We start from the raw sequence: 14,899 nt of genomic DNA, 5'->3' as shown, positions 1-14,899 counted from the left end.
AAAATATTTATATATAAAAAAAGAAAAATAAATAAAAACAAAACAAGTCCAAGACATCACTATAGAAGTTAGTATTTGGCCTTGGATGGAGAAGGCAGCTCTAGTGGGCAGAGAGTGTATAATTTAAACCCTGTGTTAATTTCAAAAGCCTGTTATAGGCCAGACCCAAACAAAGCCTACACTGTTTTCAGGGCAGGGAGGAAGGCTGATCAGGCCACACGAGATATCTGTGTCTGTTCAGTTGCTTTGATGCAAGATGGCAGGTTCATTGGAAGGACGCTGTGGCCCGCTGGAGCAGTGCTGTGAGCAGGCATGCTTTCAGACTTTGGAGTCATTGAGACTGACTCCAAAGACTGACAGACAGCCTTAAGAGTTAGTGAGTAAAGTATTAGACTTGCCCTGGCAAATTCCAGGTTAGAGGCTCCTGTAGAAAGCACTGTTGGGAGACAGTGCATCATGGTTGGGAAGGTGTGGCAGTGGGAGTATGAGACAGTGGGTCACATGCCATCTGAAGTCAAGACGCAGAGACGGATGAGTGCTGGTGTTGAGTTTACTTCCCCACTTACTCGTTCAGGCTCTTGCTCCCATGGAGGTGACCGTTGCCATCCTTCCCCACCATGTTGGGCTGTATCTCCTCAGACTGTGAGCCAGAATCAGTGCTTTCTCCCTCGTGTTGTTTCCTGTCAGGTACTTGGTCCCAGAGATGAGGTCAATGGCTATCACAGAAGGTAACAAAAGGTATCAGTTTACAAACAAAGGTTGTAGTAGTGAGAGGAGGCCAAGTGCTTGACTTGTTAGCTCTCCCTGTGTTAGAGGTGTTCCCGTGGGCAGCGCAGCTCCTCTCTGTGGTTTAGGAAACCAGACTATTCTGTCTCTGCCATCCCAGGGGTCCCTGGAGAGGGGTGAGGAAGGTGGGGGAGGGATGTTTCCTCCCCTGAGGGCACTGGCCTGGAGTTGGAATTCTTGATTTCTTACACACCTGGAATTTAGTCTATGTCCATGTAGCACAAGCAGGCTGGGACAAGTAGTCCAGACATGTGCAAGGGTGAAGAAGGGGAGTGGCCCTTCGGTGTCTGTCATGTGACTTAACTGCAGACTCAGGTGGTCAGTGCTGCACTCTCTTGGCCTTTGGTCCTTTGTCAGAGCTGATTGCAGTCTGCTTACAATAAAGATTTTCTACAGTATTCTGCTGTGTGAACTCTGCCCCTCAGACCTTTGTTTACTCCCCTGGAAGGAATGCCTCCTCCTGCCCAGGGAATTCCTCAGGCAAGATGTATCCTCTTCCTAGTTTAGCAAGTTCAAAGACATTATGCACATAGCCCTCTTCAGCCCTGGGCATCATCTGGTGAAAATGATGGGAACTACTCTGCACGGTTATCACTGCTTCTCTGTCCCTATCTAGCAACAAAAACTTAAGAGATGCCCAGGGAACCTTCACCTGGAGTCCCCTGATTCTGTTGAATCTCTAATTTGATTCAGTTCCTCTGCACCTGTCACTGGAGGGTTGAAACACTGGTCAAGGTTTTTTATTTTGTGGCTGCTGAGTAGTTTTGTTGTCATTTGTTTTTTTTTTTTTTTTTTTTTTTTTTGGAGGGGTTGGCAACTTTTGTTATCTTTTTTTTCTCTAATATTTACTATATATACAGTGTCCTGTCTGCATGTATGCCTACATGCCAGAAGAGGGCATCAGATCTCATTATAGATGGTTGTGAGCCACCATATGGTTGCTGGGATTTGAACTCAGAACCTCTGAAACAGCAGCCAATGCTCTTTACCTCTGAGACATCTCTCCAGCCCCAGCATTTGTTATCTTATCTTGAAACATTTAATTTTGCTGAACTAAGTGTCAGACCCCAGCATCTACAATGTAACAAACTGGTGGCCACACAAACACCTGTACAAGAGTACAAAGACCTGCGTTCAAGCACAGCACACACGTGTGCATATACTCATATAGGTACATACAAGTTAATTAATTAGTTCTTTTATTAAAAACCAAGAAGGAAGAAGTAATAAATTGTGTATCTATTAGTAGGATTTAGTGGAATTAGGTGAGTAGATACTTAGGCCAGCCCCTCCTGTGCAGTGGGCAGTCAGCAAAGTGACCTTTCCCTGCTGACAAAAACCCTGCTTACCTCTCTGTGTGTCCTTCACCTAGTGTGGCAGCTGCTCCCGGAAACACAGCTCTATCCTGTGTCCTTTGACTATGGTTGCCATTGTTCTCACTGCATCATTAACAGTGAAATTCAGACAGATTTTTTTTCAATTGTGTGTATATAGACATATAGTGCACACCTTTAATCCCAGCCTTCAGGAGGCAGAGGCATGTGGATCTCTAGGAGTATGACGTCAACCTGGTCTATCTACATAGCAAATTCCAAGCCAACCAGGACTACATAGTGAGACCTTGTCTCAAAAAGAAAAAAAAAAAAAAAATATATATATATATATAATGTATATATATGTATATGTATAATTTATATATTAATTTATATATAAGATATATATAGAGAGAGAATGTGTGAGTGTGTGTGTGCATGTGTGTGTGTGTACATTGTCTGGATAGCAGAAGGGTTTGTCTGAGTCCATCTGCTGCCCTGGAAGTAGAAATCCTGGCTTGTGTTCTTACTCAGTGTGTCACTTTTAGCATGTATAGTTTGAGCAAAAGTTTCTTCAGTGACTCTGCCTAGAGGGAATAGTGCAGTGGCTAGCATATTGCTTTCTTCCCATGCTAACTAGCTTTTGCTTTTTGTTTTAATTTTCAGTGAGTTTGTCAAAGATGAGAGTGACTTTATCAACTTTGGATACTTGTGAGAGCTCCTTCACACCTTTAGTGGTCATAGAACTCGCCCAAGATGTCAAAGAAGAAACCAAAGAATGGCTCAAAAACAGAATTATCGCTAAAAAGAAAGATGGAGGTTAGTGAAATAGTTACTCTATCATCTTGGTCATGGTTAGTTACTGATGTGTGTTGGCAAATGTGTTTTATACGCTATCACTTGGCTCTGTATTACCTGTCCGGGGCTTGAAAGGAGATCTTAAATCACCACAAGACTGAAAGTCCCCACCAAATTGTGGGCCATGTGAGTGGCTTTCCTTGGGTTTCTAACGGCCATGCTTAAGACAGTGCCTGGAGGGACCGTGGCACATGCATGGTAGGAGCATCATAGGTACTTCTCACGTGAGCAGATATAATGTGCTGAGTGAGCACCATGGGTCGTTGTGATGCCAAGGGAAGGACACTTCTGATCTCTGCCTCTAGACACTGCTGTCTAGGTGGTAAAATGAACACGAATTCCGAGAACATCCAGTGAAATCCAGTGAGCGGGTGAGCTGTCAGAGCAGTGCACAGATTGTGGCTGCTATAACAAAGGCAGGGAAAGCAAAGGGTTGGGACAGTTTGACAGTGCTTTGTGGAATGGGGGAGGTAACTTCTGACTCTGCGGCTTAGCTCTCTCTGGAGGGTAGCAGGGGCTTGGACTGGTGAAAAATTGAGGGTTTTGGATAACCAGACAGCCCCTAGAATACACAGAACCACCAGCTGTGCAGCTGAGGACTGAAGTCAAGCCCTTAACAATGACTGTAAACTGATGCCTTAAGAATAGACTTTTTAAATCAAAGTGGCAATACAACATGTTTTTAAAAGTAATTGAACCAAAAGGAAAGAGTATTTGCTGAAATTTGAGATATTTTCAGTTGGCCTGGAGCCTCCCCTTCACCCTTCTGTGATTTAAGAGTAAGTCCAGTGAGTTCTCAGCTTCCTTTGCTCTGGCCTTGTGTCTCAGGGACACTAGGGAGAAGGAGCAGTTGCACTGCTCCACTTGGGCAATTGAGGAGAAAGGACCTTGGATCCCCCGGGGGAGGATGTACATTTACTACCACTGTTTGATTTTATTATTTTTAAATTCCTGTTAAAACTGGGGTAAACAAAACAAAACAAACAAAAAGCCAGAACTATTTTTAAAAATATAAACATGAGGGGCCTGTTGGATTTGGGATGACTGGGAAGCAGACTGGCACCCTAGAGACTGCAGAATGGGAGGGCCGTGGGGCTCTAGAAGAAAACCCAGGGTCTCCACAGCCTCCACAGGTGCTGCCTAGGAACCTCAGGTTCACTCTCTGTGGAGGGTTGGGAGCTGGGATGGTGGGACCAGGCTTCTGTGGAGGCTAGAGCGAGATTCCACTGAGAAGGAAGACACCATCTTCCTCTCCCACCCCCAGCCTCACATCTAATTCAGTTTATAAAATGCAGGAACAAGACTTCCAATAATTCTGGGTGCATATTTTTGACCCATTTAGGACAAAAAAATGAATTGTAGAGAAACCAGGGGATTGTCCAAGAAGTAACCTGGTGAGGCCTCTATCCATAAAAGGCCGCACTTGATGAGTCCACCTAAGCTTTCAGAACTTGAGCCCCTTGGGGTCCCTTTCTTAAAGAAGAGATTGTCACATGTCTGACACAGGGAGATGGGGAAGCAGATGAAGAGCAGCATGCCAGGAGGAGGATAAAGAGCTCAGCCTTCAGAGGCAGAAAGAGAAGCCACCCACAAATGAAGAATGTGTTAGAAAGACAGCCTTGTAGGAAAAGCAACTTTTACAGAGTGAAAACATAAAATCCCATGTGAAAAATCATAAAGTGCTTGCATAACGTTAGCAAGACCTCCGAGAACAAAGAGCAAAATGGGAGGTGAAGGAAGCGCCGCCAGCCCAGGGCCTCACGCCAAACAGAAGGATGGGAGAGAAGGAGAAGTCAGTAGAGAGGCTCTGGGGACCCATTCCAGCTTCCAGGGAAGGAGGTAACTGTGACCAGCTGTAGCAATGAAAGTTCCAGAACCCTGGGGATGAAGATGCAAGGGTCTTGCAGGGACAAAGGAAACAAAGCCAGGTCCGGAGGGGTGGGACTTCTCAGTCTGATGTGGGAGCAGTGGGGTCCTCTTTAGTTCTGAAGGAAAGGGCCTTAGTCTAGAGTTCTGGACATACATAGCCAGTAGAGCAAAGGAGTACAGAGAGGTTCCTCCAGTAAAACTATTGACAGGGTTCCCAGTGTGTCAAGGGGAGACTTACCCAGAGCACAGAAAATAGAGTTGTGAAGTGTAGATCAGACAGTGAGTAAGACAGAAACTTTGGTGAGTGCAAGCCAGTGAGAGTCACTTGCCAGACTGACTTTTCACAACAGCAGTGGCAGGTGTAAACTGCTGGAGGTTACACCAACTCTCCTCCCATAGAGGGGCCCTCCTCACACTCAGAGGGTCAGCTTTGGTTTTCCATGCCAATGACTCTTAGCTGGGACTTAGAGGTGTAAGAGGTATACTGGGAAAAGACACACACAGCAGTGTGTGTAGGAAGCTGCAGCCTGGTGAAGGTATGACCCTTAGGCAAGGAACAGCCTTGAACACAGCCCAACCAATTAGATGGTTCATGTAGGAGATAGAAAGGTGGGTCAGCAGGGGCTGGGGACATGGGTCAGCGGGGGCTGGGGACATAGGTCAGCAGGGGCTGCGGACATGGGTCAGCGGGGGCTGGGGACATGGGTCAGCGGGGGCTGGGGACATGGGTCAGCGGGGGCTGGGGACATGGGTCAGCGGGGGCTGGGGACATGGGTCAGCGGGGGCTGGGGACATGGGTCAGCGGGGGCTGGGGACATGGGTCAGCGGGGGCTGGGGACATGGGTCAGCAGGGGAATGGGCTTGGCATGCAAGCAGGAGGACCTCTTTGTATCTCTAGTACCTGCACCCAGGCACACTGATGAAATTTTGTAATCCCAGAACAGGGACTGTAGATCCAGGGGTATCCCTGTGAGCTACTGGCCAGGCAATCTAGCTAAATTGGTGAGTTCCCATTCAGTGAGAGACCATGTCTCAAAAATGAGGAGAACAATTGAGGAAGACATTCAGCGTTACCTCTGGCCTGCATATGTACATACATACATGTATATATTCACATGTGCACTCATATGCACAAACACAAGCAATTAACTTCTATTCCCAACTTCCTTATATTTCTTTTTAATTGGATAATAGATTTAAATTGCTAATACAGTTTCATTTCCTTATGCCAAGTAGAAACATTATACTTTTATAGATTTCATTTTTTGAAAGTTTGTGTCTGTTTTGTTCTATACTTCACTGTCTCGTGTTTGACAGGTGCCCAGCTGCTGTTTAGACCACTGTTAAATAAGTATGAGACAGAGACAATAGAAAACCAGAATTTATACCTCGTTGGTGCCTCCCACATCAGACTGTTACTTGGGGCAGAAGCAGTAGGACTGGTGAAGGAGTGTACAGACGCCGCCATGCGGGCCTTCACCTACAGAACCCGCCACAACTTTAAAGGCTTCCACGGTAAGCACCATGGCTTTTTTCTACCCAGATGTGTTTGCTGCAAAGAAGTGTTAGATGAGATCAGGGTCTGTATAGTACCAAATACTCAATATCTAGGCTTTGTGGGCCTTAGTCTGTACTCAGTTTCTCAGTTCTGCTGTTTGGAGGAAAACAGTAGCCCTTGACCATAAGTAAATGAATGGACAGGCTGTGCAGAGTCCTTGGGCTATAACTTATCCTCTCTGGAGTAGATGAACACAAGTTAGAACGTGTGCTTTATTTATATGGTTCTAATTTTAGTAATAAATATGCATGGGCAAATGTAAGAGTTCAGTATTCAGAAACCTCACTTCTTGATTTTTCTGGCTCCTTCTGATGTAGTGGGATGATGGGCATGTCCTGGCATTTAAAGGGCATCTCAAAGAGAATATTCTGGAGTGAATCAGGGCCTCAGGCTTTCTGAAGGAGGGGTACTTGCTTCAAGTGCATGGGCTCCTGGCAGCGCTGTTCAAGTTAGAACATGGAATTAGGCCTCTTGGTACCAACTCACTGCAGAACTTTTCACCTCAGAGATATGGTGATATGAGTAATATTTTCCTCTAAAAAAGATTTATCTGTCAGAGCTGCTGTTTTCTTATAGATTTTATTCTCCGTGATGCTTGGTTCTAGAAGGGAGGGAGGCTAATGTGACTTAAGTCAGCTTGTCCACCTGAGTTAGAAACATTGGTACAGTTCAAGAATATGCACGCTTACACAGCATCTCTCCCACCCTCTGCCTCCCCCATTAAAAACATCCTACAATTCAGAGTGCAGCCTCTGATCATTGGCTCCAAGTAAAGCCAGGGCAGTGTGTGCTAATGGACCTTTGGTGCCAGAGAGGCTTTGAAATGACTGAAGGCTGAGTTAGAAATCAGAGCCAACGCGGTACCCTCATATCTAAGTGCTTTGCCATCTGTTAACTTTCCAGTTTTGAACTTTGGCAGCTCCTTAGGTTGTTTATGTTTATGGCATTTCTATGATATGACCACAAGCATAACAATTTGAACGTTATTAATTTTATATTCCACTAAGCAAGTAACCAGAAAGTTTTGTTCTATTTTAGATAACAATGAGGACTTCCTCACAATGGCTGAGTGTCAGTTCATTATCAAACATGAACTTGAGAATCTTAGAGCTAGAGATGAGAAGATGATCCCTGGTTACCCCCAGGCCAAACTGTACCCCGGGAAGTCACTGAGTAAGTCTTTGTCAGCCAGCTTCTCACTTGCCTACTGTAATGTTCTTTTTTAGTCCTGGTTGTTCAGAATTTACAGCCTCGTGTGTGCCTCTTTTTTTTTTTTTTTTTTTTTTTTTGAGACAGGGTTTCTCTGTGTAGCTTTGGAGCCTTTCCTGGAACTCAACTTTGTAGACCAGGCTGGCCTCGAACTCACAGAGATCCACCTGCCTCTGCCTCCCCAGTGCTGGGATTAAAGGCGTGTGCCACCACGGCCCGGCGTCGTGTGTGCCTTTAAGTCGCCTGCTCTGTCCTGTTCAATACTCACCAGGTCCTTGCCAAATCCAGTCATCTTGATGTTGCATGTAAATTACCTATCACTGTTCACTTCAAGTCAGCAAAGTTCACTTTATGCCCAGTGAAAATCAGAGTGGGCAGAGCTAGGCAAGGTCTCATCCTGGAGTCCTGCTCTTGTTCCCTCGGACCTCCCTGAGGTGACCATAAACAAACATAGAGTAACCTAGGACATCCTAACAAAGTGTGTAATGTGGATGAGCACTGGTGTAGCAGTCCCTTGATAGTGATGGTGGCTTCAGGATGAAGCAAGGCCCGGAACTCTGGGTCCGCCTCTCAGCTCTGGGTCCCTGCATCTGGTTTTCTTTTTAACTTCACCCCCCTCTACTCCCCCACTTGTGGCAGAGCCTCAAGAACTACTCCACACTTCCTAGTTGCTACCAGATGTGCTCTCAAGCCTGCCCGCTCAAAGCAAGTCCAGGCACAGGCTGCCCGCCTGGTTTGCAGTTGTGTGCCTTCAGACGCTCTGGATAGGACACTTTCCCATTTGCATTTTTCCACACTGTTGATTTCTGCGGACTCAGGCCTTTGATCTGTGTGTGATAATACTGTTTCAGGGGCTGGGGCTCTGCCTGCCTCCTCCTTGGCCTCTGTGTTCTGAACCCACACGGCTCTGTCTCCCATTCTCTCAGTCCTGGGATGTGGATTTGCCTTTTTTGTTTAGTCTTTTTGACCTTTTGTTTTAAATATTGGAGTACTTTCTTAGGATAAATTGTCTTGATTTTGTGTGTGTGTGTGTGTGTGTGTGTGTGTGTGTGTGTGTGTGTGTGTGTGTAAAAAACTTTTTTTTTCCCCTAAAGCGAGCTGTAGCCATTATTCTTGTATGTTCTAAAATGTATTCTGAATGCCTGGGTCAATGTGGCTTATACTTTTTTTTTAACTCATTAATTTATTTATTTTACATCTTGACTGCAGCCTCCCCTCCCTCCTCTCCTCCTCTGTCCCCCCCAACCCACCCCTCCTCTGTAATTGATAAGAAAGGGGCAGGCCTCCCTCCCATGGGCTTCAGCAAAGCATGGCATATCAAGCCGCCCTAAGACCGAGCACCTCCCCTGTGTTCAGGCTGGCAAGGCAATTCAGCATGAGGAATAGGTTCCCAAGAGCCACAAAGCACTGGGGACAGGCCTTGCTCATTGCCAGGAGACCCACATATAGACCAAGTTACACACTGTTACATATATACAGAGGCCTAGGTAGGTCCCATGCAGGCTCCCTGGTTGTTGGTTCAGACTCTGGTGGCTTATACTTTTTAAAGTGTTAGAACAATTCTTTACACACCATAAAGCGAGAAAACACTTCTCTGGGGCAATTTGCACATTTCGTGTTTATTTTCCCTTGAGGGAGATCTTGAGAAGAAAGGAGACGTTATTTTCAGTGTCTGGATTTGAGGACTGGTAATTTTTTGTTAGGTATCCTTTCTGTCCCATGCTGCAGTCTCCCCAGGTTTCTCTCCTTACTATGCACCCTCAGAGAGGTATTATCAAGAGAACACTTCAAACAAATGGGGACTGTACCACCTTGCACTTTTACTGTTGTATGAGTGTTTGTTCATCTAGATTTCTGAGTTAATTCAAGTGTGTTCCTTTTGTAGGGAACTTGGTGTCCCACCGTGTGTCTGCCATCATATTGATGAATAATTTGGTGAATTATTGATGTCTCCTCCATTTCTTTAACCATAGAAAAAGCAGGAAAGGTCCCAGGAGTGCCGTTAGATCACAGGTATCCATGTCTTTGGGGATAGACACTGACAAGCTGTCCTTCCACACACTGGCATTACGTGAGGCCATCTTCATCAGATTTGGAAAGCACTGTCCTTCTGCTTAGTTTAGATTGAGTGTTTGGGCGGTGAGTTTTACCAGACTCTGCAGCATCTGCGAGGTTTTGTAGTTTTGTCTCTGTGTCATCAGTACGGCGAATGGTGTTCTGGTGTGAGCCCATTCTTGCCGCCTTCTGGTGAACTCTGCCTGTCTAATTAACTTTCCTGCTGAATGCTACTTATTGCTTTTCAAATGATAGGAATATTTTATTTATTTTTATTGTGTTTCTGACCACTTATTTCTATATGGTCTACAATTTAATTTTGCTATTTACTTTTTTATTATTTGTATTTTTTTCTTCATCACTCATAACCCTAGAAATTGCTAACTATGGGGAATCTCATCACGTTCCTGCCAATTTGCTCTCTGTAGGGTATGTTGTTTTTGTTTGCTTTTTGCCTTGTACCTTGTTATTGGTTGCATAAAGATGTCTGGCAGCTCTCCAGTGTCGACTGTACCCTTCACAGCCATTCAGTGCTGTTTGTTTCCTAGTTCCCCATTGTGTAAGGTTCAGCTCGGTCTGTCTTGGAGTCCTTGCTTTAGTCTGTGCGCCTGTTTTAATTTAGCGCCTCTGAGGGTCATTTTAGCTGGATCTTATATTAGAATATGTCTGGGTTTTGCATGCAGCCTAATCTGCAGACTTTTTTTCCCCTAAGAGGACATTTCTTTGTTTATTCCATTTGGTTCTGTGGTTCTGTTGGTGACGTCTTGGGCTTCCCGCACACCAGGCAAACGTCTACCACTGAGCTGTAATTCCGGTATATGCTGCTTATTAATGATCTACTTTAGATTGGGCTGTTTCATTTGGTGTTATATTTCATGTTGAAATGGCTTTTTTGTGTGCTTAAGAAAAAAATTTATCTCATGGTGTGTTCATTTCTCTCTTTTCAGTGAAGAAAGCTAGGAAATACCTAGCTTTAAAATAAAAGTCAATCAAGTTTAACCTAAATTTTACTTAATTTTTTGACTCATATTTGTATCTTTTAAAATCTCTTTTTAAACTTAAAGTAAAAAAATACCCTTTTCTATTTTGTCATGAACTTTACTTGTACAGAATAGTGGGTGTTGTGGGTTTCATACATGCTTGTCTCTGACTTCATCTTTCCTCCTCCATGGTGCTCCACCTCCCCCCACCCCCCCGCTGGTCCCCTCAACTGAAGTGCCCCCCTCTGCTTTCACATGCATTTAAATCTGCATATGAGAAACCTGGGGTGTTTTGTCACTGTCCCTGACTCCAGACCTGGGGTGTTTTGTCACTGTCCCTGACTCCAGACCTGGGGTGTTTTGTCACTGTCCCTGACTCCAGACCTGGGGTGTTTTGTCACTGTCCCTGACTCCAGACCTGGGGTGTTTTGTCACTGTCCCTGACTCCATACCTGGGGTGTTTTGTCACTGTTCCCGACTCCGTGACCTTTTCTTGCCCCCTCTCCCTGTTGCCCTCTCCCTGCCTTCCAGTCTGCTGAGCCACGCTGGGAGTGCGTCACAGATACGCCCCCTTGCTCTCATCGTCTGTGCAGCTCTAAGAATTGAATGCTGGCATCTCTTTCTTCTCGTCTACACTTCAGTTACCTGCTCTGTGTTCAGTTCTTTTTCTTTTTAGAGACAGGGTCTCACTCCCTACCCTTGGGTGGCCTAGAACTTGCTATGCAGAGTCTGGCTCCTCCTGACTCTCTCTGGCCTGCTGGGAAGGCACACACTGTCACTCTTGGCTCTGTATGTCTGATGGTGAGTGTTTTTTAGTTTAGTTTTTTTTTTTTTTTTTTTTTTTAATGAATGAAGCAATTTATTAGCCCAACATCCTTTGTTCTATTGCTTCTTGTTGGCAGCTGCCACATGCCTGGCAGCCCTGCCTAGATGTCTGCCCCTGAAGTGTTAGCTTAGGTGCCACCCCCATCTTGGTCCTTTCCCACCATTTTCAACTCTCCCAACCCCATTGCTTGGAGGACCCGGTGGACCCTCCTCTTGGTGGCTCTGCTGAAGTGGCTGTGCTTGATGCTGTATCTCCGCAGTCTTCTGCAGACTGCGCCCTGGAGCCAACCCCAGAACTACCTTGGGGCCACAGGTGCAGTGCTGTGGGAACCGCTCATGTGTGGAAGCAGTTCTCCACATACAGAACAAACTTGCTGTGTTTGGCCAGCTCGATTGTGTCCACCCATCCAGGGACTTCCAGTTCCCTGGACTTTTTGATGAAGGCTGCCAGAGCTCTAACCAACTCGTACTGGTTTACACAGTGTGGCCTAAGAGCTGCCAGCTGGGGAAAAGGCTGAACTAGTTTTTTTCAGTCCTTTTCTTGGGTAGTGTCCTGTCATTGTATAGGGGAAGATGGCTATCATTTGAGGAAGCATTTCCTCAATTGCCCTTGAAGAGAGCCCATGGTATTTACTTTGTTGTAGGGTATGGATTATGTATGTGCCGGATCTTATACACTCTCTAATATTGATGTCCTAGGCTTGTATATCATTTTCCCTCCTGTGTTTTTTGTCTCTCCCTCTTTGTAACTTTGTAACTTTATTGATTTGGAATTTGTAGTCATTTCACTTTTTCTCACATTGCTTTTTGGAGTCCTTTCCTTCTGTTCTCTCAGCTCCTGCTTGAGTTTAGTTTTGGAGACATGTTTGCACGGATCTCTTGGAGTCGTCAGCTTTTCCTTGTGTGGCACTATGACTTCCTGTCTCTTCTTGGTCCTTTGCTTGCTGGGTGTTCTTGGCAATCTTGGTTTCTGGTCATGCTTTCTCTGTAGCTTTACCAGTCTCTTTGTGACTAGTGCTTATTATTGCTTTTGTCTTTTTCTTGAGTCATCTTAGTAGCCCAGGCTGGCCTCACATTTGCAGTTCTCCTGCCTCAGCCTCCCTAATGCTAGGATTCGCAAGCATGAATCACCACTAGCTCATTTGAAATGAAGTCCTTGGGGAGGTAGAATGTGGGAGGAAAGGGACCGACCGTCTCTAGCAAGGAGCGGTGGTAGTGAGAGGCTTATATTTTGCCCTGCAGAGAATTCCCCTCCAGGTAGTGCATTCTGTAGAGAGCTTCTAGGGAGCCCTGTTCTTGCAGGGTTCTGTTGTGCTGGGTCTTGACTCTGCCACAGCTGATGGCCTTTCCATTGGTTGTCGTAGGCACTACAGATGTGCACTGAGTTTTGGAGGCTTATCCATGTCCCCTCTGTGTCCCAATAACTCCAGAATACCAGACCACCATCTCCCTGCCCCATCCAGGTTCAGAGGCTCTCGTTTATCCTCTGCTGACCTTAAAGGCTTTGTTTCATGGCTTGTGATTTGGATTTGTAAATTTGATTTCATAAAACATTTTTTTTATGTTTCTGGTTTTCTTTGTTTTTAATTTGGTCTTCTGAACAAGTAAGGTGTTGGTGTTTCCACTGCTCCAGGTAACCAGGCAGGCACACCACGTTCTATATCAACACTTGATTGGTGTCCTTTCGAAAGGGCTTGTGTAATCTTCATTCTCTTCGTTGGGAGGCATGTTCCAGATACTTCTAGGTAGAGCTGCCGTACAGACAGACACCCTGAAGCATGGTCCTGTGCTGCTGGAAACTTCCATCTCTGTTTATCTGTACCCATCAGCCCTCCAAGTAGACATCACGAAATCCACCTGGAGTTTCCACACATCCTTTAGTGGAGCTCTTTCCTAACCTCACTCCTAGCTTCCTGTTTTGTGATGTGATCATAGCTCCTTGTGTGTTTCTCTTTCATTCAGCATGAGTTTTCACCAGAGCTGAGAGATGGTGTAAGGCCTGAGATTCTCCAGAACTGTGAAATGAAGAAACTTCTTCTCTTATAAAGTTAGGACCTCAGGCCCTGCATTATAGTAACAAAAGAGCAGATTAATAGGAGTTCTGGTCTGGCATGTTGATGTCTTTAATTTTGTATGGTTTTTCTTTAGAATGCAACAGCCACTTCTTTAGGATATCACCTGCATGTATGATGGACACGGGGTCGTAAAGGAGTCTGTCTCTAAGATTCCTCGTCAGTGTCATAAGAACAGTGACATAGGCTGGTTTCAAATACCACAGTCAGGAATGTATGTAAGAATGTTCAACCGTTGATATGCATGTTTATATTTTATGACATGTAGCAAACATGCACACCGTGTTTGGCCATACACTTTTGTAGTCTTTATGTTAAACAGGGAGAACACCAAATGAGAAACACAGGAATGTCAAAGTGTATTTTGGAGACATAGCTATCTCCTTGAGTAGCTTTCTTCCAGTTTGGATGGATGTGGTCTGCTCAGCCTGTGTCTTAGGGTTTTTATTGCTGTGAAGAGACACCATGACCATGGCAACTCTTATAAAGGAAAACATTGAATTGAGGTGGAGACTTACAGTTTCAGAGGTTCAGTCCATTATCATCATGGCAGGGAGCATGGTGACATGTAGGCAGACATGGTGCTGGAGCTGAGAGTCCTACATCTTGCAGGTAACAGGAAGTTGATTGAGACACTGGATGGTATCCTGAGCATAGGAAGCCTTAAAGCCTGCCCCCACAGTGACACACTTGCTCTAACAAGGCCACATCTCCTAATAGTGCCTCTGCCTGTGAGATTATGGGGGCCAGTTATGTTCAGACTACCACACCCCTGATACCCAACAGCCACAGGGAGTGAGGACTGTGCTGGTCATCCTTGCCATGGAGCCCTCCCTTTCTCTGGCATTCTGCTCTCTGGTCAGATCCAGGAGAAGCGGCCTGCTGTTCTCCCCTGCACAGAGCCCCTGTCAGTAGTCCTGCGCCTCCTGTTCCTGTTGAGGTGAACACGTTCCATCAGCCAAGGGCGGCTGTACCATTAGCAGTGCTGCTGCCTTACCTCGGGTAAGGGTCCTGCAGACTAGGAACCCAGAGTTTCCCTTGGGTCAGATTGTATCTGTTTGGAATCATTCAGTGGCTCTCAGAGTCACTCCAGTACTTGATGTGTGTTGCTGGTACCCTGGAAAGAGGGAATCTGGCTGAAGTGCTGCCTCCTTCTGTTAGGCCCAAGAACCCTCCTATTTTCCTTTCAAGGTAAGAGCCCTTCCTTTCAGTTACAGTCAAGCTGACACGAGGAGGAGGCCAGCCTCTATTTTTAGAGCTGAAACCAGAACCATGCTCTGTCATTGATGGTGATGAAGAACTGGTAATTCAGGACTCGAAGTCTCTCCAGAGGCTCCACACTGTCCTATTTTTGGAGACATACAAGCGGTTCTT

General features: G+C 45.6%; 1 protein-coding gene across 2 annotated transcripts in view; it reads left to right on the top strand.

Moving 5' to 3' along the window:
- Positions 1-14,899, top strand: part of Ano10 (anoctamin 10) — a 119,162-nt gene that overhangs the window by 8,384 nt on the left and 95,879 nt on the right. For both annotated transcript variants that reach the window (XM_042281960.2, XM_076577440.1), the window contains exons 2-4: positions 2,766-2,918; positions 6,144-6,341; positions 7,423-7,557. In XM_042281960.2, the coding sequence (XP_042137894.1) occupies positions 2,780-2,918; positions 6,144-6,341; positions 7,423-7,557 (472 nt within the window). In that variant the 5' untranslated portion in view covers positions 2,766-2,779. The remainder of the gene's footprint in view (positions 1-2,765; positions 2,919-6,143; positions 6,342-7,422; positions 7,558-14,899) is intronic.

Source organism: Peromyscus maniculatus, chromosome 7, assembly GCF_049852395.1.
Source record: "Peromyscus maniculatus bairdii isolate BWxNUB_F1_BW_parent chromosome 7, HU_Pman_BW_mat_3.1, whole genome shotgun sequence".
Classification (NCBI taxonomy): Eukaryota; Metazoa; Chordata; class Mammalia; order Rodentia; family Cricetidae; genus Peromyscus; species Peromyscus maniculatus.
The sequence above is the reverse complement of the archived record's forward strand: the minus strand, read 5'-3'. Positions and strand labels throughout refer to the sequence as shown.